At 36.9% G+C, this 27,486-nt stretch overlaps 1 protein-coding gene across 1 annotated transcript in view; it reads left to right on the top strand.

The window, feature by feature from the left end:
• Positions 1-27,486, top strand: part of LOC150090328 (immunomodulatory peroxidase-like) — a 55,611-nt gene that overhangs the window by 16,698 nt on the left and 11,427 nt on the right. Inside the window, exons 2-9 of the mRNA XM_090389800.1 lie at positions 1,944-2,143; positions 2,949-3,072; positions 8,881-9,104; positions 11,379-11,552; positions 11,946-12,101; positions 16,944-17,048; positions 17,985-18,089; positions 18,310-18,445. Of these exons, the coding sequence (XP_090245926.1) occupies positions 1,945-2,143; positions 2,949-3,072; positions 8,881-9,104; positions 11,379-11,552; positions 11,946-12,101; positions 16,944-17,048; positions 17,985-18,089; positions 18,310-18,445 (1,223 nt within the window). The 5' untranslated portion in view covers position 1,944. The remainder of the gene's footprint in view (positions 1-1,943; positions 2,144-2,948; positions 3,073-8,880; positions 9,105-11,378; positions 11,553-11,945; positions 12,102-16,943; positions 17,049-17,984; positions 18,090-18,309; positions 18,446-27,486) is intronic.

A 27,486-nucleotide genomic window follows, 5' to 3' on the forward strand; every position in this document is an offset into this window, starting at 1 on the left:
TGTTTACCGGTCTTCATCTCGTAGTTTCCTCCGACTGGTTTTCACTGATGCAGTCCATAAGCCTTGCCTAGATTTATCTAGACCAAATTCCATCCTGATGTTATGCTGAATTCTTCGGTGATCCGCAGGAGCTGTTGGAGTTGCTTCTCGGTTGTCGCGTCGAGCTTGATGTCGTCTATGTACATTAGGTTGGAGGGTGTACAGATTATTCTTTCCTTCTTTAAGAGTATATCCGTACGTGCTGGTATTAAGCATTGTGGATGGCGGGTTGAGTGCCAGATAGAACCACAATGTCTTAGGGCATCTCCTTGTAATAATCGTTTCCTGATATGAATCGGTTTGATTTTGGTGTTCTCGACCTTGATGATAGTCTTCCGTGGTTGCTCCTAAGTAGATTGTTACTATCAGGTCGGCGTTGTAGATATGCAGCGTTATCATTATTATTATTATTATTTTTAATTTTATTTTATTTTTTATTATTATTATTATAATGTTTTTTGCTGTTTTTTTTGTTGTCTTCAACAAATAATGTTTTGCGTAAAAAACGAACGTATCAGAGTAAGGATGCTACGTGGTTGTTTTCCATTAAGTTATTATTATATTAAAACCACTCTTATACCATGTGAAAATTAATAATATAGTTTATTAGGCTGTTCTCCTACATCACAGGGTTCAGTGCTGATGCTCCCAGAAACCGAATGAGTATACAGGGCTATACGCTCTGTATGCGTATAGCCCTGTATACTCGGCCTAATAAACTACATTATTAATTTTCGCGTGTAATAAGAGTGGTTATTAATATAATAATAACCTTAATGAACGTATCAGAGCCACCTAACGGCAGCTTTAAAGCGCTAATCGATAAACAAAAATATATTGTCGATCATGGCTTGAACATTCGGTCGATCTGTATTAGAAAACATTAGTAATACTCAGCAAATGTTTCTGTAATTTTACAGTTAACCTAAAAGTGAAACGGTGTGTAATTTTTTTAAATAATAAATAATGGGTCATTAAAGATTGTTTTTAACAAAATTATAAGTGGCACGCCATACTACAGTACTGAAATGTAAATGGAGACTCAATAAGAACCTAGTTACCAGAAATTACATTTAAGAAAAGTGTTTTATAACTTAAAATTATAATGTGCAACTTATAGATTTTTTAAAATTTATTTAGTATTACTTTTTTTGTTATATGGGCGCCTCTAATTTTACTCCAAACTTGGTTATGTTCTAATGGCCTCCAGTTTGAGAGACATCTCGACCATTAACAAATGGGTTTAATGTCAGTCCGCCTCCTGTGAGTGCAAGCCTTTTGTTCAAGTATTTCTTCTTTCAGCTTCTAAGAAAAGTGTGCCATATTCCACTGAGTGTTTATGATCAGCGCTTTACAATGAAAGCCGGTTTCTGATACCATCAGACTACAGTTCAAACGATCCGCTAAGTTAAAAGGAAACTGCTTCACTTTAATAGCAGCTGTTCCTTATCTTTTTCTTAGACTTATTAGCATCGCGATTTCAAGACAGGTAGAACAAGTTGTGCGCATCAATTTGGACTCTTTTTGAACCTTGCGTAATACAAGTGTGTACAAATGGATTTCGTTATACACACAATAAACCGGGCACCTTCTGACACTACTGGCTTCCCAATCGTCCATCATCATCAACATCATAGGTCTGTCACAGCGCCATCTGTCCAAAAGAGCTTCAGAATAAAATAAATAAATCATTACTTATGATTTATGGGTCAGGAAACTTGGAGTGTGTTACGTACTTATTTTTTTTCAATATGTCGTCTATAGTTTCGCATTGCATTGCCAATTATCGATTACTATTGCTTTCACTTAATTAATTTAATAATTTATATAATATAAATATTTTTAGCGATATTCAGTATCGCTAGGATTTACATATAACAAAAATATTTTCTTTCTTCCTCTAGGATGTTTCCTTTCATTCTAATCGTTGTAGTGGGGTTTGCTGCTGCCCAAGAACTCTTCAATCCAGTCCCTTTAGGCCAACGACCTCCAGCTCCAGCAGTGACTGTGCCGGCCCTTGATGAGAATGCATTTACCCAAGCATTTGATGCTGGCAATGCTGCTGTTCAGTCAAGAAGTGGTGTCTCATTCAGCACCATTGCAGGTAAATTTTAACCGTGCAGATATTATTAAAGTTTACATTCATATCTGCCTTTAAAGCTATAAAAAAAATTGCTTAATTTTAATCTTAATATAATTAAGAGCAATTTCGGTAATTCGTGCAATGAGATACATTTCAGGTATGTTCGATTTTTATTATTTAAATTAAATTATTTTTTTTAATCTATGATTACTTGTTAACAATTAATTACTAATTTATCAAATAATAATATATTATTATTCATTCAATTTCTTGTAATACTTTACTTATTTCCTCCTAGATTTTTTAGTAAAAATTGAAAATATAACATATAGTTCACCGATCATCTATTATTTAATAAAATAAATAAATAGTAAATAGTTAAAAATCTGTGAAGAACAAGAAAGCTCCAAATTGCAAAATGTTTGTTGGAAAAACGTCGACTAAATTTCTCAAGTTCGGTTGCAATATAAGTTTGAAAGTTCACTTCTTACATTCCCTTTTGAACTACTTTCCCTAAAAGTTTGGTAGTGGCAGCGAAACAGAGGGAAAAAGATCAAGGCAACGGAGAGGAGAGATCAAGGAAGGTCGATTGAAAATATGGCGGCTGATAATGACCTCGTAATGAAAAGAAGATCTCAGGTGAACACTCGATTCTCATCAAGCACTTTCGAATCATATATGATATCTGGTTAGTGGTTGTAGGGTTTTAGTCGGGGAAAAATGAACGCTGGTGTGTCAACTATTTGGGGGTTGGGCACCTTAATGTACTTTGTTGACGATTTTGCTGGGAAAACAGTGTTCCTTATTTCTTTTGTTTCTTTTTCAGGAGGAAGAAGAGGAAGATCTCCTGAAGCCAGACACAGTTTGCTACAAGGCGTGCGAGGGCGATCGCCCAATATAGCTAGAAATCAACTACGGTTTGAAGAGGCAACTAGAAATCTTGTTCAGAAGTAAGTATTAATTATTTTATTTGCTGATTGCAGCAATGCCCTTATTAACGAAAAAGTTGCTTTATTTTAAGCCCTAGTGGTATAATCGCCGTTCTCCCCACGCTGGGTGGAAAACACCTGAGTTCGAATCCTGTCGATGTCATGAGGAATTTTTAGGAATCTTCTTCAAACAGGCCTCTGAGGTTGGGTATATTCATACTGTGGATTTTAGTGTTTTGCACCAACCTTACGTAAAAATAAAAACACAAAGGAAACTGGACTTTTAATAACTGTGTTTATAATAAATTATAATAACCTGTATTTACAATAAATTTAACTTTACGATAAACTATACATATAAAATATTAAAATCTGCTACATTAAGAACAATAAAATGCATTAAAATATACTAAGTTAAAAGCGATAAAAAACCAATTTTTTTATCGCTTTTAACTTAGTATATTTTAATGCATTTTATTGTTCTTAATGTAGCAGATTTTAATATTTTATATGTATAGTTTATCGTAAAGTTAAATTTATTGTAAATACAGGTTATTATAATTTATTATAAACACAGTTATTAAAAGTCCAGTTTCCTTTGTGTTTTTATTTTTACGTAAGGTTGGTGCAAAACACTAAAATCCACAGTATTTTAGGAATCTTTTTCACAACATGGCTCAGTTAATCGGTCTCAGGTGAAGGTAGCATGGTTTTTTCTTCCGGAAAATCGTTTTTTTGTCCAACAAGCAGAAAATCGACCACAGAACACAAGCAATTTACAGAAAATATATATGGAGCAATATGGCCTTAGGGTTTGATGCACTTAACGTTCTACTACAACTACAGCATGCATTATTTTAAGCAGATTGTATTATATACATTAGATCTTTGTGCCAAACGTCAAAGAAAACGAGTTTATTACATCCGTGATGGAGTCTGTTTCATGATTCTCTTATTATATAGAGATTAAAAATCTCCTGGAAAGTAGGTGGGTAATTGTAATTGGACCTGCATATTCAATTTCTCTAAGATTGTCTACAAGACAACGTATTGTTGTAAACCATATAGACAGAATGCTAATAGACAGCACTCTGAGCATTGATCATGCTAACTTCCCAAGCACTTCCTAATTCATTTCACAAATATACGTGATCTCAATTCTAATCTCAACGATGTCCATTTCCACTTGCAGTCTGCCAAACCCCATGTACTTTTTCTGACAGAATCTCAGTTATCGGTTGATTCAACTGCTCATCTCAGATGCCCAAATTATTCGCTGCATGATTCCTTTCGCCTCAAAGGTGGTACTTGTGCATATGTCCGTTCTGATATTCCCTGTCAGAGACTTGGCAATTTGGAATCTCCTCTCTTTGATCTTCTCTGGCTTAAAATCTCTCTATCTCATTGTGTCAAATTCATCTGTTGTCTCTACCGTTCTCCCAACTCCACTAATCACTTGGAGCTCTTTGACTTCCTCTCTTTGCAACTTGACTTTCTCCAGTCCAACTTTCCTAACAGTGAGGTAATTTTCCCTGGTGATTTTAATGTTCACAACTCCAGCTGGCTTCCGTTTTCTAGTCACACCGACCCAGCAGGTCGAGATGCTGAGGCTTTTGCAATTACTAATGACCTTGCACAGATTGTTCATTTACCTACAAGAATACCGGACAATACTAAACATACAGCCAACACGCTTGATCTTTTTCTCACAAACAACCCTTCTAAGTACACGGTCGAAGTGAGAGGTCCTTTAGGCACTTCAGATCACAACTTGGTGATTGTCTCTTCTCCAATGCAGCCTTTATCTCATGGCTATTCCCAACCTCGTGTTATTTGGCACTACAAGAATGCAAAATGGGATGACCTGGGAGATTTCTTTTCCTTGGTCGGATTACTGTTTCAAAACTTCTGATGTCAACGTTTGCTCAGATCGTGTAAGTGAAATTATTCTTGCAGGAATGGAATCCTTTATCCCACACTCCACTTTAAAATCATCTAAACCTTGGTTTTCCAATAAATGTGCTAAGGCTGTTCTAGAGAAGAATGTTGGATATCGTAATTGGCTTGTTTCTAATTCTCCAGTTTCATTTTCTGTCTACACCAAAGCTCGCAACAATTGTAAAGCAGTTATTAATCAGTCCAAACTAGAGTTTGAACAGGCTAAGAGTAGAAAACTTGCTTCTTGTCCTAATGGTAGCCGAGCATTCTGGTCCCTTGCCAAAGCTATTGGCCACAACTTTTGCCCATCTCTGCTTCCACCTCTGTCCAAACCAGATGGTTCTGTTGTCACTTCAGCCAAGGATAAAGTTGATCTGTTAGCATCCCATTTTTATTCCAACTCATATATTCATGATCTTGGTAAAACACCTCCCACCATTCCAAACCCGCTCCATTCAATGCCTTCTGTGGTCTTCCGTCAAAAGGATGTCAGATGGATTTTGACGAATCTTGATGCTAAGAAAGCTCCAGGTCCTGTTGGTATTTCTCCACATGTTCTCAAAACCTGTGCTCCTGAACTTACTCCTATTCTTTGCCGCCTTTTTTCACTTTCTTATTCCAAAGGTGTTTTTCCTTCTGCTTGGTAATTTGCTCATATCCAGCCAGTTCCTAAAAAGGGTGACAAATCCCTCCCATCCAATTATCATCCTATTTAAATCACTTCTACTCTTTCTAAAGTAATGGAGAAATCAATTAACCGCCAACTCTTAAACTACCTAGAAACCTTCGGTCTGATCAACGATCGCCAGTATGGATTCCGTCAGTGGCGATCCACTGGTGATATTCTGGCTTATGTTACCCATTTATGGACTAATTCAATGGAAAGGTTCTGTGAAACACAAGTAGTTGCTCTTGACATCTCAAAGGCTTTCGATCGTGTTTGGCATAAAGGTCTTCTAAACAAGCTTCCATGTTATGGTTTGCCAACTGTTTTTAGTAATTGGTTATCCAGTTTTCTCTCTGATCGCTCACTGAGGGTGATGGTAGATGGCTCTCTTCTAACTTCTCCACTAATGCCGGTGTTCCCCAAGGTTCAATTCTTTCCCCCACTCTTTTCCTCTTGTATATTAATGACCTTCTTCCATTGACTGGAAATCCTATCCATAGTTTTGCCGATGATAGCACATTGCATTCCACTTTCCATTTTGAGAAACCTTGTCCTGCTCAATCAGCTTAAACTTCTCGAAAATCTGCTACCAATTCCTTAAATGCCGATCTTCAGGTAATTCTCCAGTGGGGCAAAGACAACTTAGTTGATTTCCACCCTTCTAAAACTCAGTCTTGTCTTATATCTCGCAAAAATTATTCTTCTGCTCCTATGCTTATCTTTAGTGACACTCCAATTTATAGGCAAAATGATCTATCTCTTTTGGGAATAACCCTGACTTCTAATCTCTCTTGGCAGAAGCACATTACAAATATTGCTTCCTCTGCATCTTAAAATTTTGGTTTTCTCTTTCGCTCTCGGAGTTACTTTTCTTCCAAACAGCTGCTCACTGTATAAATCGCAAATCCGCCCTGCCATGGAATATTGTTCCCACATCTGGGGTGGTGTCCCCAAAACCTCTCTCAGGCTTCTTGATTCCATTCAGAAGAGGGCAGTTAGGTTAATTAATGATTCATCTCTAACAGAGTCTCTCCACTCGCTTTCTCATAGACGCACTGTTTCTGCTGCATGCCTCTTCTACAGATACTTCAATGGGCACTGTTCTTCTAAATTGGCTTCTATAATTCCCGCTCTCTCTTTCAAAACAGTCCGAACACGTGCCGCCACCAGCCAACATCCATTTACTGTCCAACTTCAAACCCACAGAACCAACTTTTCATCTTCCTTATTTATTCATTCAACTGCCGTTTTCTGGAACAACCTTCCTTCATACGTATTTCCTGAAAATTACAGACTACAGAAATGCAAGTCCAATGTCAACAAATATCTTTTTTCGTCTTCTCAACTTCCAACCCAAGCACGGTACTAAGTACTATAGATTCTAATCCCTCTCGTGTTTGGGATTTACATAAAAAAAAAAAAAAATTCTCCCCATACCGGGTGGAAAAGGCTCGGGTTCGAATCTCGTTGATGACGCGAAGAACTAACCCCTCTCAGAGCCTTGTAAACCTAAATCAGGTTCCCTCTAAGGTTCCTGGTTGCCAAGTGCTGTAACCCACATAACTGGAATCTTTCCTCGTGCGGTCGCCTTTTGGTCGATCTTACTATGCCAGTTGCCTGTCCTTGGATCCTTTCAAGGAGCTTAATGCCTTTTTTTTTGAAAATGAGGTCTGTATACTTGGGCACAGTATTCCAAATGTGGTCTTACCTGTTACATTATCCGTTTCAGTGGTATTATGATCTCCCTATCTCTATAGGATAACGTTCGATAAATTATTGATAGGACACCATGAGTTTTCCTGGTTGCCTGTTTATAGCGTTCAGAAAACTTCGTAATTGCACGATCGTAACTCCCAGATCCCCTTCCTCCTCTGCTGTTTTCAATTCAATCCCACCAAGTGTATAATTTATTTGTCGGTTGCTGTTCCTCGAATGTAAGACTTTGCACTTAGTAGCATTAAAACATAGCCGCTTCTCTGACCATCTTTGAAGTTTGTTCAAGTTATCCTGAAGGAACGTTGCGTGGCACTGATCATTAACGACACTGCCAATCTCTACGTCATCTGCAAATTTGGCATCACGCCTTCTATCCCTTCGGCTATATCATTTATGAAAATGAGAAACAACAGTGGTCCAAGAATCGATCCTTGGGGGACGCTACTTCTGATGTTACAACAATCAGAAGAATATCCATTAATCACCACCCTCTGCCTTCTGCCCTGCAGGCACACAGCAATCTTAGAATCTTAGTTTCAGTAATACCAACATGTTACCGCTTATATAATAATCTCTCCTGAGGCATTGAGTCAAATTCTTTGCTAAAATTCAAACAAACTGTGTCGAAATTGTTCTCTACATCCAAAGCAGTAAAAACACAAATGAGACTTTTAGTTATTAGTCTACTGATTCAACAGTTATGTTCTTTTTGTTGTTGGATTTTAGGCTCATCAGCGATTTAGACTATGTTTCGCCTGTATATATTATGTCTGTAAATTGAGAATGTTCTGTGATTGATTTGCCTGTTTGCTGGACGAAAAATTCGAGTTTTCGGGAGTAAAACCATTCAACCTCGCCTGAGACCGACTAACTTAGTCATATTGCGAAAAAGGCCCATAAAAGTTCTTCGAGGCATTCGAACTCAGGTATTTTCCATCTAGTGGGGGGAGGACCGTCATTATATCAATTGTGCGAGTGCTTCAACAGTTGTGCTTATAATATCCTGATTTACAATGATAAGTAGCAACTTGTGCAATTGTATCAATTACTTAATTTAACTTATTAAATTCTAAATAATATCCCAAAGGCGATTCCTTGTTGACTTTTCGATTGATATATGATTTATCTTTGTGCTTGCAGAACTCGAAGCCAATATCGTGCACAAAAACATATTCAAGAACTTTTTGATAATGTATAAGAGATACACGAAATATCCTTCACCTGTTCCTATTTTTGTCATTACATGTTTCAAAAACTTGACTCCAGAACAAATTGGTTTATATCGAGTATGCATGGAACAAATCAATGGTTCAGTGATTTGGTATTTCGTGTTAATCTTGAAAGATTCATATGTTTTCTTCTTTCGAATATTAAAATGTAATAATTTGTCTTGCTATTATTTCTAGTAATCTGCTAACCTATTTGTTTATCAGATGGTTAGAGGTATTCTTGTAAAAATGACTTCTGTTGTTCTCTCACTAAATTTCTCTCCGTCTTTGATCCCGCAGCTTTGGTTTGAACGTAGATCAGGTGACTCAGGCTTTACCCAGCATGTCACTTACTGGAAGAAGTGCTCAATCAGCTAGACAGGAGTGTATGTCTGAATTCGAGAATCAATGTCAAGACAGCAGGTATCGAACCCTGGATGGCAGTTGCAATAATCAGCAGAACCCCTCCTGGGGTAGGGCATTTATCTGCTTCCAAAGGCTCCTACATCCTGAGTATGCTGATGGTAAGTTTCTACAAACCTTATACGATATGTTGGAACGATTTAAAAAAATTAATAATAATCCTTAATTAAGGAGTTTTTAATTTATAATTGTTGTAGTTAATTATTATTGTCCTCAATTAACTTATATAAATTAATTTTTTAGTACAAAGTGAGATTCTACTTGAAAATTTCTTGCTGAGAGAAAACCACAGAACCTTGCTACGCCATCAAAAATCCATCGCGATGTTTTTCTGTAAAATAAATTAAATATTTATTTCTTATTTACAGCAAACCCTTGACAGCCAAGGAACAACATTGAATCTGGAGACATTAATCACCTGGAGGACTTGGAAATCTGTCAGGCGATGTCAAGGATCGTTTCATGGAAACAGTTAAGACATCGCATGCAACTGAGTTCCAGGAAAGGGAAAACAAACTTCCACAGAATCTAAAAACAAAATTTTACGATGTCGGCTTCTTCGAAAATTTTTGTGTGTGGTTTGAACTTCAGCCAAAAAGCAACATCCGGAAAAGCTTATCTTCTTTCTCAAATTGTCGGCTGTGACTGGAACTTGATTTTTTTTAAGACCTCATGTTCAATTACAGGTAACCATGGAATACCCAGGTTTAATACTTCGTGTTTTGTTCATTTCCATTGAGATAAGGCATTAACGATTAAAATTGCTATTTGATTGTTCTAACAAACAAAAAGCAATAACCTCTGCATCTCAGTATTATGAAAAGGGTCTATGAATATATAACAGCCATCCGATTTCAAAACGGATTGATGATATTAACATATAAACATTTTACTTCGTGTGTATATGCTTATTCTTATTTATTATTTTTGACCATTATAACTCCATAACCATTTTTTTTTTAAATTCCAACCGGCAGGTCTCTTTAACCGTTCAGAAACGGAAACATATTTATATAAACAATTTTGTTTGTTTTCAGAATCGACCCTGAAGGTACAACACCCATGTTATGAAACCTCTGTATCCAAATTAGCTACAGTCAGAGTCCTTATTTTTAGCTTCCCAGGTTATCTGGATTTCGGAATTTTTCCTTTTCGAGTAATTTAGAGGATTTACTTCAAGTTTATCAGCTTGTTTCAGCATCCTATGCGGGAGGAGTCCCTTAATTTTCTCAAAATTCTTGTTGGTTAAAGCATGTGTTGACCTGCTTCTGTAGGAAATCTCCAGTGAGAAGTTTTCCAGAAGAATGGTGTGTCAAAAAACATCGGCTCTCATCGTTCTTAGTCTTGTTAGGAATAATTCATCCCGGAGTGGTTTGAAGCCGTGGCTGTCTACCAGTTGTGAAGTTTGTTGTTTAGGGAACCTGCGATTATGGGCAATCCATTGCATCATCAAATAGTTATTCAACAAGGTTCTTTTGTTTTTGGATGAGGCAGGAGATGTCCGTATTTCTGCACCATATAATGCAGCGGGGTGCATTATGCAACAGATATATTTTTCGTGGTATTTAGATCTCTGTTGTGCAGTAGATGTTGTTTCACCGTTTATTTAATTTCATTTTCAATGTTTTTACGTGTAGGCACTGGATATGAGCATTGCAGATTAATTTTTGGTCAAAAATGGTATTAAGATTTTCGTGGGTTGTTCTCTCACTAGTGGTCAAGCACGTTTCCAGTCATCGTATTTCTATTCAGCCGTGGTTAATAGGATACTGTGATATCTGTGTAGGTTTTATTTTTTTGAGTCAGAAGACTATATGGGCAGATTTATTGGGATTAATTATCAATGCGAATTGTTGGAGATATGATTCAAGCTGTTGCCTTCTGTTCAAGTCACTTGTGAGTTTCCTAGGATCATCCCTATGCTGTATTGTCCTGATGTCCTTTACATCCATGATAGTTTTTCTTCTAGATAGTTGTCTTCAAAGGCTTGCATTATCCTATTCGAAGGCTTGCATTATCCTATTCGTAAAGCAAGCTTATACGAAGAAGATTACTTATTGTAGATCTGTTTACTAAGAAGTAATGGATTTGTGGCGGATTTATTGGAAAGAGGTGTGCGCTAAAGATTAGTTGACAGTAATATATTTTCAAGGAGTTTTGAGTAGTTTGTCAACTGGTCGAAAGAGCTGAATAATCATTTTCAATGAACACGGAGATGTTTTAGCCTTCAGTAAAATCTGGATGAAAACCCGTCAGGTTTCACAGATGGTTGGTCCTTGGCTTGAGACCTTTCAGCATTAAACAACCTTGCCTTGTATTATACGCATTTTGTTGTAAAGGTATTTGTATGGACTAACTTTTCTTTCTATCAACAGGTGTGTCACAGATGCGTAGAGCACAATCTGGTCGGGAGCTACCAAATCCACGTGACATTTCTTTGCGAATACATCCTGCTGTGAATCGACCCACCGAAATTTCCACTCACTTCATCATGGTGTGGGGACAATTTTTGGATCACGACATCTCCCTCACTCCGTTTACCTCAACAGGTAAGTATCATTACTTTCCCTTCGCACATTTTACATACTTTTGGAGGGTAATTATGATAGAATCCATTCGTTAGACACCAACAGCTGATACTAAATAATACCACTTTGACTTTGAAAGACCAAGAAATAACGAAATTGCTTTAATTTTGATCGCCTGTTATTTATTTTGATATATGCTGTATTGTTTGTAATAGCTGCTGCACAGTTCTGACGAAAATGTATAGAAAAGTACCTTGAAACGTAGACATGTGGAGAAGGCATTATAACCACTCCCAAACCATCGCAGTAGAACAGCAATGGTTTGGGAGTTTTTTTCCTCTTGTTAACTCTATTCTTTCTCTATATACAACTCAGAAGAACTGTCTTTATTGTGTTTTTATTGTCATTCTTTAGCCGATAACGAACCGCTCGAATGCTGTCCTGAAAGTGATGACAATCATGAACAGTGTGCTCCTATAAATCTACGCAGCAATGACCCATTTTATTCCCAAACTGGCGTGACTTGTTTGAATTTTGTTCGTTCCATGTTGTGTTCAGTCTGCACGCTAGGTAAGTTTCAATCGTATTTAAAGTTTTTAACAAATATTGGGTAGTGGGAGTAGCCATTAACATTCTAGCAAACACTTATTTTATTATTTTATAATTAATAGAAGAATTGTAATTAATTCTAATCAATTAACAGAAGAATTTATTTTAAAATGCTAAATAAATAAACTACCAATGAGGAAGTAAAGACCTTCGAAGGAATGGATTATTGAATTACACTTAAATAGTATATAAAGTATGTCTATTGAACAGTAGCAGTGCCTGTTTGAAGGGAAATGAACAATTTGGATCAAATACTTTTCATCATTAAACAGAAAAAAACAAGCTTTAATTTTATACCAAATATGGCAATAATAATAAAATTCCTCGCGTCATTGATGGGATTCGAACTGAAGTCTTCTAACCAGTAGGGCAAGGCGATTATACCAACTACGATACCTATAAGGCCTTGAAAATTGAAGCACTTAAACTTTTTGCCCAACTTAATGAACAGAATTATTTGGAAAGCATGTGCTTGATGTTTGTTTGAGCTTGTGAGTGCAGATTTCAGCCCCATACAAAAGTGACGGATATATTATACCCGCGTATTTTATGGTTTTATGGTGATCTCTGAATTGAGTAAAATACCGTCTGGCCTGTATTCCTAACTTCAGCATCTTTAAGTGAAGCAGGTCCAGGTGACTGTTGAATCTCAGGTGACAAGGTGTTGAATCCCTGGTGAGAAGAATGGTACCATCTCCAGATTTAGACAGATCTATACGTGGTCACGTTTCATTGTGATGGTCAAGGGCGATGACTTTTGCAAAGGAGCTCACTGAGTTAGCGATGCTTTATGTAATTATTAGGTCATCCATGGGTATAATTTGACCATCAGCTTAACAGCATAGCTGATAAAATTTGGTCTTTCATTCAGGAAAGGTAGTAGGGCCTTTAACAGAAGACTTGGCAATACACCACTCTCGAGAGCTCCCTCCGCATTGGCTTGTAGAAAGGGAAAGATTCTTCTGTAAATTTCACGAAAAAAATTCCATTAATAAAGTGTCCATTCAGCAGTGTATATTTTCCAGATTTTGGAAAGATTAACCGTACCTGCCATCAGTAAGAAATAGGTAGCTACTGTAGGGTTTTAGCCGCATCGGCAACTTAGGACATATTGCACCATATATATAATATGTCTATATTCTATAATTGGGTGTATTTTGTGGTCGATTTATTGTTTGTTGGACAAAAAGTCATGTTTCAGAAGGGAAAAAACCACCATCCTCCCTCGGTTGAGACCGATTAACTCAGCAATGTTGGGATAAAGACCCATAAAAATTCCTCGCCTTATTGACGATATTCGACTCAGGTCTTTTCCAGCCGGTGTGTACTAACACCGGCTGGAAATTATACGACGGTAATTATACTAACTGTGCGTTACCCACGAGAGCGAAGAAAAGAAATGGAATAAAAGAAATAGGTATAAATGGAAGTGTTCACGCTAGAAGTAAACAGATCAACGAAATACAATAGATAGGTCGAGATGTTGATCTTTACGATTTTCAATGGGGTCTTCATAGTATGCCAGATTAACAATCTCTTTATACCACTGCAGCAAAACTGAAAAATTCAAGATCAATGGTGGCTGACTTAATCATCAAACAGAAGCGTCATGCTGCTACTATAGCCGTAAAATATTTGAGAATACTGCAGAAATCGACGGAAAGAAACTGGATGGCGCTCAGAACAGTAGTATCCAGATGTCCTCATCAAATACCACCAAGAGGAGTTCCGGGAGGTCACAAGAATTGATACTTGTAGAAGTTCGTTATGTAGGGACCTCCACCACTCAGTTCGAAGTCTACCTACCAGGACACAGTAAGTAACGAAGACCAAGGGCTTATTAAATATTGTATCAACAAAAAGTTCTTTCAGACATACAGGCATTCAATTACTTTTGTCAATAGAGTGTAAACTGTGTGTGTGTATATATATATATATATATATATATATATATATATATATATATATATATAGTATATAAAACAGGTGAAAAAGGTAAAGAAATGAGAAGAAAAAGGTAAAGAAAGGAAAAGAAAAAGAAAATAGAGAATAGATGTACCTGGACGCGCAAGGCTACAGAACAGGATACAACTATAAAATAAAACATAGAAATAAATGATAAAGGACATAGTAAGATGGGAAAGTTATTAACAACAACGTGCCATGCCTAATGGAAGATATGAGAAGAAAAGAATGTTAAGATCCTAATGAATTAAGTGGAAAAATTGGCTGAATTGATAAGCCAAATCATATTTACAAAAGCTAGAAAAAAGTGGTAATTAATGCATATTAAAAAGTAGTAATAAATAGAAATGAAAATAATGAAAATAACAATTGGTACATAGATCAGGTAATTCATCAGGGGACTACACCCGATCATGTACCAAAATACTGCGTTTCTATACAAACCCATGCCGATGGAGGTAGCAATAAATTTAAAAAAAAAAAAAAAAAAAAAAAAAAATAATAATAATAAAAAAATAAAAATTAAAATTTTTTGAAACCTTCATAGACATGAGTGAGGTAGCCCCAACGCAGTGTGTATATTTTAAGTGAACCGTTAAATTAAAAGGTGTAATTAAAAGGTGTAACAGGCAGCAGCATAGAAAAGGGAAGTAATACAAGGTATGGGTGGGAAAAAAGATAGTAGTAAAAAAAGGAGGCGAAAATAGCGAGAATAAGAAAAGAAGGAATGTCCGAATCGCCCTCGTATTGCACTAATAGTTCAACGGACGGAAAAAGCAGAATAGAAAGTATAAAGACGTAAAGAGAAGGAAAAGATTTTAAAGATACTAGGCAAGCTGGGTTCGTAAGTACCCAACCTCTTAAATGATATTCCTATTAATTTTATAAATCGTATTATTAAAAATCTTTCTAACTTCATTAAACATAAATTCGGTTTCACTATATCTCATTTTGATTAGGGTTAACATGATAATTTGTACAGATGTATAGTTGTAAATTTAAATGGTGGTATTCCCACCACTTTGAAAGTGATCACATCATATGACTTCTATTCTGAACGATGCTCATGTCTTTTCACTTTCTAAGTTATCTTTTAAGTTTTATCTATTTAATTTTTTCCATTATTTTATTTTAATTATTTTTGCTTAATTATTTTTAATTATTATTCGGACCTTTTCCTCACTTTTAACTATAGAGGGCGTCCATTATTATTTTTCTACTAAGCAACCTCTCCTTGTTTGTATTCTATTTATTAATCATGTTTATTATGCATTTTACTAATTGATCCTACATAATTTTACTAATTGACGCTACATAATTCTACTAATTGATGCTACATAATTTTAAAGGTATGTAATTTTATACTAATTTTTTTTACATGTGACATTAACAAAATATTTCACAGGCTAGCAGTATTAATTTTCCTCTTCTACTAACACCTTCACAGCCAAGGCCCTCTCTAAGAGGTTGGGTACTTACGAACCCAGCTTGCCTAGTATCTTTAAAATCTTTTCCTTCTCTTTACGTCTTTATACTTTCTATTCTGCTTTTTCCGTCCGTTGAACTATTAGTGCAATACGAGGGCGATTCGGACATTCCTTCTTTTCTTATTCTCGCTATTTTCGCCTCCTTTTTTTACTACTATCTTTTTTCCCACCCATACCTTGTATTACTTCCCTTTTCTATGCTGCTGCCTGTTACACCTTTTAATTACACCTTTTAATTTAACGGTTCACTTAAAATATACACACTGCGTTGGGGCTACCTCACTCATGTCTATGAAGGTTTCAAAAAATTTTAATTTTTATTTTTTTATTATTATTATTATTATTTTTTTTTTTTTTTTTTTTTAAATTTATTGCTACCTCCATCGGCATGGGTTTGTATAGAAACGCAGTATTTTGGTACATGATCGGGTGTAGTCCCCTGATGAATTACCTGATCTATGTACCAATTGTTATTTTCATTATTTTCATTTCTATTTATTACTACTTTTTAATATGCATTAATTACCACTTTTTTCTAGCTTTTGTAAATATGATTTGGCTTATCAATTCAGCCAATTTTTCCACTTAATTCATTAGGATCTTAACATTCTTTTCTTCTCATATCTTCCATTAGGCATGGCACGTTGTTGTTAATAACTTTCCCATCTTACTATGTCCTTTATCATTTATTTCTATGTTTTATATATATATATATATATATATACACACAGTATATATATTATTGTGTGTATATATATATATATATATATACACACAATTATATATATATATATATATATTTTTTTTTTTCGTTTGGTAAGCATCCATTCATTGCCACTATTTAATAGGCACAATCCAGGCTTTTTAGAGCCTGGATTAATTAAAGGCCATGATTGATTATGGAGTGATATGCAGTAGTATGAATATGTCATAAAGATTATATAAAAATGCTATCAAAGGAAAGAGTGTACAAAGACGGAAACAAGATGAAATGCTTATTTATCTAAAGGAAACCTTCATATAATTAAGATATTTGCTCCAGTATTTTAGAGATGTCAGGTTTCTTTCTGGTGCAAGGTCATTCCATGCCACTACCAGAGAATCCTACTGTCCTTTGCCATAATATCATCTTCAAACTCCAGCTCGAAGATATTATGACAAAGTACAGTAGGTCTCTGCAAACGTGTCGCAGCATCTGTGTCCTCAGTGTAACTGACAGGAGATGGGGACCCTTATATTTAAATTAACCAATTCCAACAGTGATGTAATAATGTTGTATTTAATTTTCTAAATAAAAATTATTAAAGTCCAAATTTTGTTTTCATGGTGGTTTACCATTTTTCTTCTACAGGTCCCAGACAGCAGATCAATCAGATTACAGCCTTCATCGATGCATCCCAGGTATATGGTAGCAGCGACGATGAAGCGAATGATCTCCGTTCCACAAATGGTGATGGTAAAGTTTACCATTTACTCAGAATATATATTTTTTTAAATACAGTTAGCATTAGTGTTATTATCATTAGTAGAGACATACGATGCAAGAAAGCAAGCTTATACAACATAGCCAAAAAAAAAAAAAACCAAAAAAACCCTTCCTATCAACTTCCACAATGAGAGATGGAAGTTAGTTACAGCAATCAACTACCCGCTGGCTAAAGGCAAATCCATACATCTATTCGACAACTGTCTTTCTTCAATTTCAGTTCATGTCCTCTCAGGTTTGTAATCTGAGCAAGAGGAAGAATCCTATGAGGTGTATAAAGCCTTGAATGGATTGAGCAGGCTCAATCCATTCAAGGCCTTATACACCTCAATCAGATCGCCTCGCAGATGCCTAGTCTCCAGACACTGCATTTGCAGAACTTAAGCCTTTCTTCGTAAGAGCATCCCTTTGTTTCTCTCACCAGTCTTGTTGCCCTTCTTTGGTGAGGTAAAACAAAGGGATAGAAACTTTGGAACTGGTTCTGGACAGTATCCTGGGCCTGGATTTTGATGGAGTAGATACCCAAGCGTAAGCGGGCAATCTTGTCCTCATGCTACAGTCGGACAGCAGAGCCCAAATGGAAGCGACTGCAAACCAGGCCATTGATAGGCTACAGAAATGGGCCACTGCACTCAGTCACGTACCACTTACACTTATATTGATTAATATGGTGAGTAACATTTAATATTGTTGCATTTAAAGCATAATTCATGATTTTATAAGAAATTAATAGAAAATTATTACATAAACACAAATATTTACAAGCTGGACAGTATAAACCCTAGAACTTCGTAATTGCAAGTACAACGATAATACACTATGATAAAAAAATCAGTGAATCCTTCAAGATGAAGTGTGTTTGTGTAGTAATAATTACACATCCTGAGTATTTTGTTTTTCTTTTAGGTACTCTCATTGTCACACAAGACAGCAGAGTTGGCGACCTCTTACCTCAAAGTATGGATGATAATGACCAGTGTAGTATTGACGAACTCAGATGTTTCATTGCAGGCAAGTATACAGTGGAATATTAATGAATCTTAACCATATAAGAATATACATATAACTATTTTATTTCCTCTATAAGGATATGGTGCTCTCTAAATTGGAAAGGTGTTATACATCTTGTTAAAGAGAAAGAATGGTTGTTGTACTTTTTTTTCCAAGTTGTAGTAAGTGGCTAAATTCTCTGGATTATATAAAATTTTATATTTGTTTCTGTTTTTCTTAGGTGATCAGCGTGTAAACCAACACCCTGCTCTAACGTCCATGCACACACTCTTTTTAAGGGAGCACAACAGACTTGTACGTGAATTAAGAGTCCTGAATCCTAGTTGGGATGGAGAGCGTCTTTTCCAAGAGGCTCGGTGAGTGAGCGGATAATCATTCATACGATATTTTTATTCATATCACATTAAATAAAATAGTATGGACTATTAAAATTACAAATTATGTGTATATCGGTTAATGGACGGTTCTGAAAAGGCTTAGCACCATCAACGTTCATCCTACGATGTCACATTGGATAACCATGTCCAAGAAACAAATCTGTTTTGATGTAGTGCTGGGGGAAGGTCCTTGTCCATTAACCTGCAATGTCCTTGCCCCCTCCGAATTTCACTTGTTTATCCTTTGAAAATATAACTTTTTGAGATTCGGTGATGACAAGAAAGTTAAACGACGCTTTTGAACTTGGTCGAATGAAAATATCCATGAATTTAACGAAAGAAGATTAGCACTCTCATTATACAGCAGGACAGATAACCGAAAGTGATAGCTGATTGTGTCGAAAAGTAATGTACTAATATGCCTCCATTTATATGCGGTTTAATTGCAGCGCAATTAAATGTCTTTTCAAAAACTTTTCAAATAGCCCTCGTAGAACCATATCAAAGTTAAAAGTATTTTAACAAAGTTAAACTTAATGAAATTATTGTGTTAGAAAAGTGTCAGTCAATCTTTCACCGTTGGAACATTCCTCATCTGTTTATGGTATTTTAGAGCATATTTATGATATGCTCTAAAATATTTTCTCTATTTATATATAATATAAATAAAATAATAATATATAACTTCTGATTCTTTGTTGCCAGTATAAAATTTTGTGTAATTTAATTTTTTTTAAATCATATACTTAACATGTAACTTTAAGAAAATTAGATGTTTTATTCATTTTTAACTCAAACATTTTATCTGCCCTCTTTCACTATTGTATCAGAAAATTTTGGAAACAGATTCTAAATAATTGAAAGGGTCACCTTAAGAATCCACTTCTTTATCAAATTATTTAACCACCATTTTTATATGGAGTGGGAGAAGCAAGTGACTGTTACTACACTGTGTGCACCAGGCTGCAACTCAATACCAGCAACCATTCTCTTCTCCTGTATTGTGGATAGTGCTATCCAGAGGTAGAAAAAGCAAGGGACCTTGTGAAACCACCTTGCAAACCAGGAAGTAACATAAAGCATCTCGATGCAAAATTCAGATATTCCCTGGATGACATTGATCTTCCATCGGTGTCAACGGACCCAGTTCGTGCCAACAAAACGTTTCCAATACCATGATAACACCTCCGGATGATTGGGTTATTTTAACAAGGCAAGCAGTTTCCATCACGTCATGAAAATTTCGCTGCGATCTCTACCTAGTGCAAAACAAAGTATAGTGATTCGTCTGATCACATCACTTTCTTCCATTGTTTCACTGTCTAATCACGTCGCCCTCGGCACCACTGAAAGCAGCCTTTTCTGTTTTTCCTTGAAACAGGCAGACGACTGCCAATACCCAATTTCTTCAATTTGCTGCGCATGGTACGGGTTGAAATAGGGCAGTTCTGGGCTTGGTTGAATTCAGATGTTATTCGTTGCATACTGGATGTCCAATTTTTCCGTACGGTCCTCTTTGAGAACGACCGCTTCGCTCTTGAAGTATTGTTTTTCTGCCACTTTACTCCTTTCAGATGTGGAAGAACAGCTTGCTTTCCAGTCATTAAAAACCTTTTGAGATGGATGCTTCTGAGAAACCAGTTGTCTTTCGTTTTTTGAATCGTGGCTCCTGCTAAAGGTGCACCACGATAAGCCCTTTTTCAAAGTCTGATAGAACACACTTTTTTTACTCTTGCTTCAGATTACTGGTAAAACAGCCTGTGCAGTCTTTATACTCAACGAGGCATGCGTCATCACCCCACGTTTTCTATTTCCATATCTGTTATTTGCTTTTATCTGCATATATTCGCATTTATTTTTTTTCTGTCCTTGACATATCTTAATACTAAGGTTCATATATTTTTTGACCAATGTGCGTGGAATAAAAATAATAAAAAAATTAAATTAAATTAAAATAGAAAAAAAAACTGTGCAGAGAAAACTGATTGTTAGAAAGAGGGGAAAGTTATGGTTGGGATTAGATTGGAATATGAAGACAGTTTGCAAGAGGAATCGATGGTTGTACATTCCCATAGTGAAGCAACACAGCTTTAAAACCTTTACTTGAACTGTATATGAAAAGATGCCAGTATTCTTCACGGAGAAACAGAGGATAGTATTAGCATTAGCATTAGCATTAGTAGAGGCATTTGATGCAAGAAAGCAAGCTTATGCAGCATCAGCCAAAAAAAAAAAAAAAAACCCACTTCCACTTCACCCCTCTGTTCGTTCTAAATACCTGTCCAGCTGAGCCTTAAACTTATTTAGGCTATCAACCTCCACCACAAGGGATGGGAGTCTGTTCCACCAACCAACCACCCGCTGGCTAAAGGCAAATTTCCGCACGTCTATCCTACATCTGTCTTTCCTCAATTTGAATTTATGCCCTCTCAGGTGATTTTTCTGAGCTAGAGGAAGAATCCCATCAGCATTGAGCATGCTTAAACCATTCAAGGCTTTATACACCTCTATCAGATCACCTCGCTGGTGCCTAGTCTCCAGACACTGTAATTTGCAAAATTTAAGCCTTTCTTCGTAAGAGCACCCCTTTGTTCCATTCACCAATCATGTTGCCCTTCTCTGTACTCGTTCCAGCAGCTCTATATCCTTCTTGAAATGAGGCCTCCAGACCTGTATACAGTACTCTAGGTGTGGCCTGACCATCGCCTTATACAATGGAATAATCACCTCCTTATCCCTGCTGGAAAAATTCCTATACATCATTGACAATACTCCATGAGCTACTCTTGCAGCCCGTCTGCACTGCTCAGAGAACTTCATATCTGCCTGCACAACCACCCCCAAGTCCCTTTCATTCTCTACCACTGTCAGTGTAGTACCACAGAGTTGATACGTTGCTCTGGGGTTGCTGTTTCCCATGTGTAGTACTTTACATTTGTCAATGTTAAACTTCATTTGCCACCTCTCAGCCCATCTGCTCAACCTTTCCAGATCCTGTTGCAGCAGCATAGTGTCAGTAGTGTCCTTGACAACCCTGCCAACATTTGTATCGTCTGCAAACTTGGACATTAAGCCCGATATACCATCATCAATATCATTTATAAATACAGAAAACAATAATGGACCCAACACTGAGCCCTGAGGGACTCCACTAATAACATCAGTCCACGATGAGCAGTGTCCATTAATTACCACTCTCTGTCTTCTCCCCCTCAACCACCCCTTTATCCATAGCAGCAATTTGCCTCCAATGTCACACTGCTCCAATTTGTGTAGCAGTCTTCCATGTGCAACAGTATCAAAAGCCTTTCTAAGATCCAAGTATATAATATCAAAGTTATTCCCTGCATCCAGTTCTTTTGTGACTGCATCATAGTATCCAATCAAGTTGGTCAGGCAAGACTTCCCCTTAACAAAACCATGCTGTGTCTGAGCTATAACTGAAGTCTTGTCTAAATGATCCTGCAGTGCTTCTTTAACCAGTGCCTCCATTAATTTTCCTGGAACAGAAGTTAAGCTCACAGGTCTATAATTACTTGTGTCAGCCTTTGATCCTCCTTTGTGAATTGGGGTCACATTTGCACATTTCCAGTCTATGGGTACCTCCCCTGAGTCCAAGGAAGCTCTCATAATTATGGCTAAGGGTTTGCTTACTTCCTTTGCTGTCTCCTTTAATATAACTGGATAGATCCCATCCACCCCGGGTGCCTTTCTTGTGTTTATCTTCAACAGTTTCTCCTCCACTTTACTCCCAGTTATTTCAAGATTCTGTAGCTTACTGCTAGAGTTGAATATACCTCTGGCATTCCCCTCGCTGAATAACTCCTCATGTGTGAATGTCGATGCAAAATATTCATTTAGTTTGTTAGCTACCTGAGCAGGATCATCAACACTTGACCCATCAATATCAAGTGGACCAATCTGATTCATCCCCTTCCTTCTAGAGTTTACATAAGTAAAGAACTCTTTGCTGTTTTTCTTTGCATCCCTTGCCAAGGATTTCTCGTAATCTGCCTTCGCCTGCCTAACCTCCTTTGTAACTTGGTTGCATATCAACTTGTATCTATCATAGGCTTCTGTGTCATGTGTTAATTTGTAAGTATCCCATGCATTTTTCTTCTCTGCCATATGCCTCATTAGTTCATGTGACATCCATTTTGGCCTAAACCTTGAACAATATTTCTTAGTTGGTATGTAAAGCCTAGTAGCTTCCAAGATAAGTTCTTTGAATGCTTCCCATTTTGAATTTGCTGTTGGTAACATCATCAGTTGGTCCCACTGTATAGAATTTAAATACTGTCTCAGTCCATCGTAGTCGCCTTTACGGAAGCAATAACCCTTCCCTTTACCCCTAATGGTAGTTACCTCTTTGAGTAAATCCCACTTCAGCACACTGTGATCACTGCCACCTAGTGGTTCATTTATCTGCAGATTCCTAATGCATGAAGAATCACTGCTGATAATCAAATCAAGAGTATTACTCCCTCTAGTTGCCTCCCGAACATGCTGATGTAGAAAACAATCATCCAATAAATCCACAAAAGCCCTGCTAGTGGGTGAGTAACCAGCCCCCAAATTCCAGTCAATATCTGGGAAATTAAAATCTCCCATTATAAGACACTCTGATTTACTGGCCCACTCTATTTCCCTGTACAGTTCCTTATTATACTCATCAGAGTCATTAGGCCTATAGCACACTCCTACTCTCAATTTTGATCTCCCAATGTTTATGTCACACCAAACTAACTCCACACTGCACTGTCCAGCGATGTCGACTGGCTTCACTTCCTTGGTTTTTATGTGTTTCTTAACTAATAGCATAACCCCTCCCCCCTTCCTATCCTGTCTATCCTTTCTGTAGACGTTGTACTCCCCAAATTGCAGTTCTGCATCCCTTATATCTGTGTGACACCACGTCTCTGATATCCCAACAATATCTGCCTTCGATGTTTTGAGCAATACCTCAAATTCATCAAATTTATTTACTAAACTCCTAGCATTGGTGTACACGCAAGTATACCTGCACCTGTTTCTATTCTTAGCTACCCTAACACAACCCATGTGTTTACTTGTACCGCAGTGGCTTCCAGCAGTCTCTGAAATACCATGCATCTTGTTTTTCAGGCTTCTGCTCATTCTAATAGAAGCAGTGCAAGAATCTCTTTCACCTCTGCCAGTGGCTACTGTCAATCTATTGGTCTTTGTCTCCCCCCAAGCTAGCAGTTTTCCGGCCCACCTAACACTGCCTCGATAGCATCAGCAAATATTCTTGCACCCTTTCTATTTAAGTGTATCCCATCCCTGTAGAAGCAATCTCTCCTGTTAACAAGTACAGTCCAGGCTGAAAAAAATTCTACCCCTTGAGCCTTGCACAATATTTCCAGGGCCGAATTGATCGACAAAGCTCTCATCATATACTCCCTCCTATCGTGTCTGGGCAGAATTGCAGACACTTTCAAATTCAACCCTAATTCTCGGCTTTTGTTCAGCAGTGACCTGTACTTGTTAAGTAATTCTGCCGGTCTCCTACTCTTAATATTATTAGTGCCAACGTGTACAACTATATCACCTTTTGTGCCCTTAAAAGATGATATTCGCTCTACAAGGTCATCAACCTTTGCCCCTGGCAGACATACCCTGGTCCTGTTCCACCTATCTTTTTTACAAAGCATGTTCCCCGTTTCCCTGACAATAGAGTCACCAACAACTACTAGTTCCTTCGGGACCAGCGCATTCTGCCTTAGGGGTTGTCTCTGTGTCACGGGATGCCCAAGTGCAAGCTCTGGCGTTGATGTGGGCAGCTGAGAGCTTGATGGGCCCCTCAATTTAGTTTCTTCGAGGGCATCCACCCTGTCCTTCAAGCTCTCATATAGGCCCACAAGAACGCCGAGTTGTTGCCTGATATCGATACACTCCTTGCATCGCGCACACACAAAGACATCCCCCATGGCAGTATCATGTCCCGTACCCGATTGCTCTGCAAACATCAAGCAAACAGTGCATTTTATAAGGCTGTGAGTCAGAGGACAACTGCCCCCCTCAGTTCTGCTCTGAGCCACAGCCCTTCCATTAGCTTGAGCCTTTTGCTTTGCTGCTCTGGTCTGAGTCATTGTTCTATTAATTTATTAATTAATTATGTTATGTTATTAATTATATTACGTTTGTAATCTAAGTCGTTATATGTATTTATTTAAACGTACAATTTAACTGCTAACGAAGTTCAACTAACGCTATCTAGTACAGTATATAACTATCGTATTAGTATTAGTATTAGTATTAGTAACGGCCGTATGGTGCAAGAAAGCCTATGGCTTATGCTGCACCAGCCAAAAAAAAAAAAAAAAAAATCCGAACAAAACAATGATAAAAACAAAAATTAAATAAATAAATAATAATAATTAATAAATAAATAAAAATAATAAAATGAAATTAAAAATTAAATAAAAAGGAAATTAATCCTATCATCCTATGCGCTTCCCTTACCCGAAAGTACTATCCAGATGACCTTTGAATTTCCCCAAACTGTCGGCCTCTACCACCCATGAAGGCAACTTATTCCAGTAATTTATAACTCGCTGGCTAAAATAAAACTTCCTGCAGTCCAATCTAAACATTTCCCCGCGTAACTTGAATTTATGTCCCCTAGTTCTAGCATCATTTATAATCTTGAAAATTTTGTCCTCATTCATTTTACTGATGCCTCTCAGAGCCTTAAACACCTCAATCAAATCTCCTCTAAGGTGTCTAGTTTCCAAATTCTAGTATCACAATAGCGGGAAAGTTACTAACGGTAGCGGTAGTTACGAACACGTGGAAACCCTTACCGATACTTCTACAAGGCCGAGTAAAGAATAAATACACCAAATTAATCAAAAAATCACAAAATAATGTTATACTACCAAATTTAAATCAAAAGTTTTAGAAAAACAATAATTTCAAATCAATAAATAAGAAAAATCCACTTAGCGGCTTTGAACACGACCGTCACTAGTAGCCTCCAACATACTAGTGACTAACTAGTAGTCACTAGTATGTTGGGATACACTACAGCTTTCGATCCGCAGACATTTTGCACTTTGATATATCCACCATACGAAAGTAATAATCCACATGATGGTTGTGGACTTCTGTCCAACTATACTTCACTGTAGAAGTATAAATGGACAGAAGCCACAACTTCTGTCTATCTATACTTCTACCTCTGATACATTCCTGAACTACATCTGGTCTAGTTCATCTTCAGCTGAAGATTGAAGCTGAATCATTAACGGCCTAATTTTTTTTTCAAGTCATCTCCTACCATATCATACCAAACACATTTTACTCAGTGCCTCCTGTGCTTCCGGCTTTGACACCGAAAACTTTCTATATTTCTGAAATGAAACGCAGAACGTTTTCGCCACTGATGGCATTTCTCCACTTATTTTCAAAATCACTGCTCCAGAACTTGCCCCTGTTCTGTGTAGCCATTTCACATTATTATATCACTGATGCTTTCCTTCTGCACGGAAATTTGATCATATCCAGCGAGTTCCTAAAAGGGTTGACAAATTCCTCCCATTCAATTATTGTTCCACTGCACTAACCTCTACTCTTTCCAAAGTAATGGAGAAATTCATCAACCACCAACTCATGACTATCTCGAAACCGTCTAACTGCTCAATAATCGCAATATCGATTTCGTCAGTTGATCCATGAGACACTGACGGAATCCACTAGTGATATTTTAGCTTATGTTATTGACCTCTGGAAAAATTCGATGGAAAAGTTTGAAGAAACCAAGCAGTTGCGCTTGACTTTTCTAAGGCTTTTGATCGTGTTTGGCTTAAATGTGTTCTAAACAAGCTCCCATCTTGGATTTCCGACTTTTTTTTTTTTACAATTGGGTGTGAGTGATATTAAATGGTTTCTTCTAACTTCTCCACAAATGCTAGTGTTCCCCAAGGTTCAGTTCTTTCTCCCACTCTTTTCTTTTGGTATATTAATGGCCTTCTTCCACTGACTGAACTCCTGTCCATAGTTTTGTTGATGATAACACTGCGTTCCACCTTCCACTTTGAGAAACCTTGCCCTGAACAAAGAGCTCCAGCTTGTCGAATATCTTCCACTAGTTCCTTAAATGCTGATCTTCAGGTAGTTTTCCAGTAGGGAACGGAGCTCAATTAACTTCAATCCTTTTAAACTGAGTTCTATCTTATTTCTCACAAAAAGTCTCTTCTCTTGTGCTTATCTTTGGTAACACTGAGATTTCAATCCAAGATCACATATCTCTATTGCAGTTCACGCTGATTTTCAATCTTTCTTTGCATAAACCCATCACAAACATTGCTTTCTCTACATCAGAAAAGTGGATTTCCCTTTTCGTTCTCGGCATTCATTACTTTTTATCAAAGCAACTACTCACTCTGTGTACGTCTCAAATCTACCCCATATTGGGATATGGTTCTCATATTTTCTCTTACAAAGTCTGTCCATTCAAAGTTTGTCACACAGATGTTTAGTATTTGTTGCATGCCTTTTCTATAAATATTTCCATCACACTGATCTTCTGAATTCGCATCTGTAATTCGCCCAGTGTCTTCCAAATCCAAACGTGTGCTGCAACCAATCAGCATCCATTTACTGTCCAACTTCAAACTCACAGAACCAATACCTTCTACTTCTGTTCTCTAGAATAACCTTCCTTCCTATATATTTCCCAAAATTACAACCAATAGAAATTCAAGTTTAATATCAACAAATATTTCATGGTTTCTCAACCTTCAACCCATACACAGTACTAAGTAATAGTGTAGGTTCTAATGTGTTTTGTGTATGAGGGTGTTATTAAAAACTTCAAGGAAGTATGAGCAAGACGAAATTTACTTATGAGGGTTTATCTATTTTTAATCGTAGTTTACTTTTAAAATATCCTCCTCGTAAGCTGTGTAAAAGGCTTTAAAAGTTTCATACTCTCATGTAAGTTATTAAAGAGTATTAAATTTTTAAACAGAAACGATTTTGTGTCGAATCTATGTTAT

The sequence above is a fragment of the Mastigoproctus giganteus genome, chromosome 2, assembly GCF_048544385.1.
Source record: "Mastigoproctus giganteus isolate SK-2022 chromosome 2, ASM4854438v1, whole genome shotgun sequence".
NCBI lineage: Eukaryota > Metazoa > Arthropoda > Arachnida > Uropygi > Thelyphonidae > Mastigoproctus > Mastigoproctus giganteus.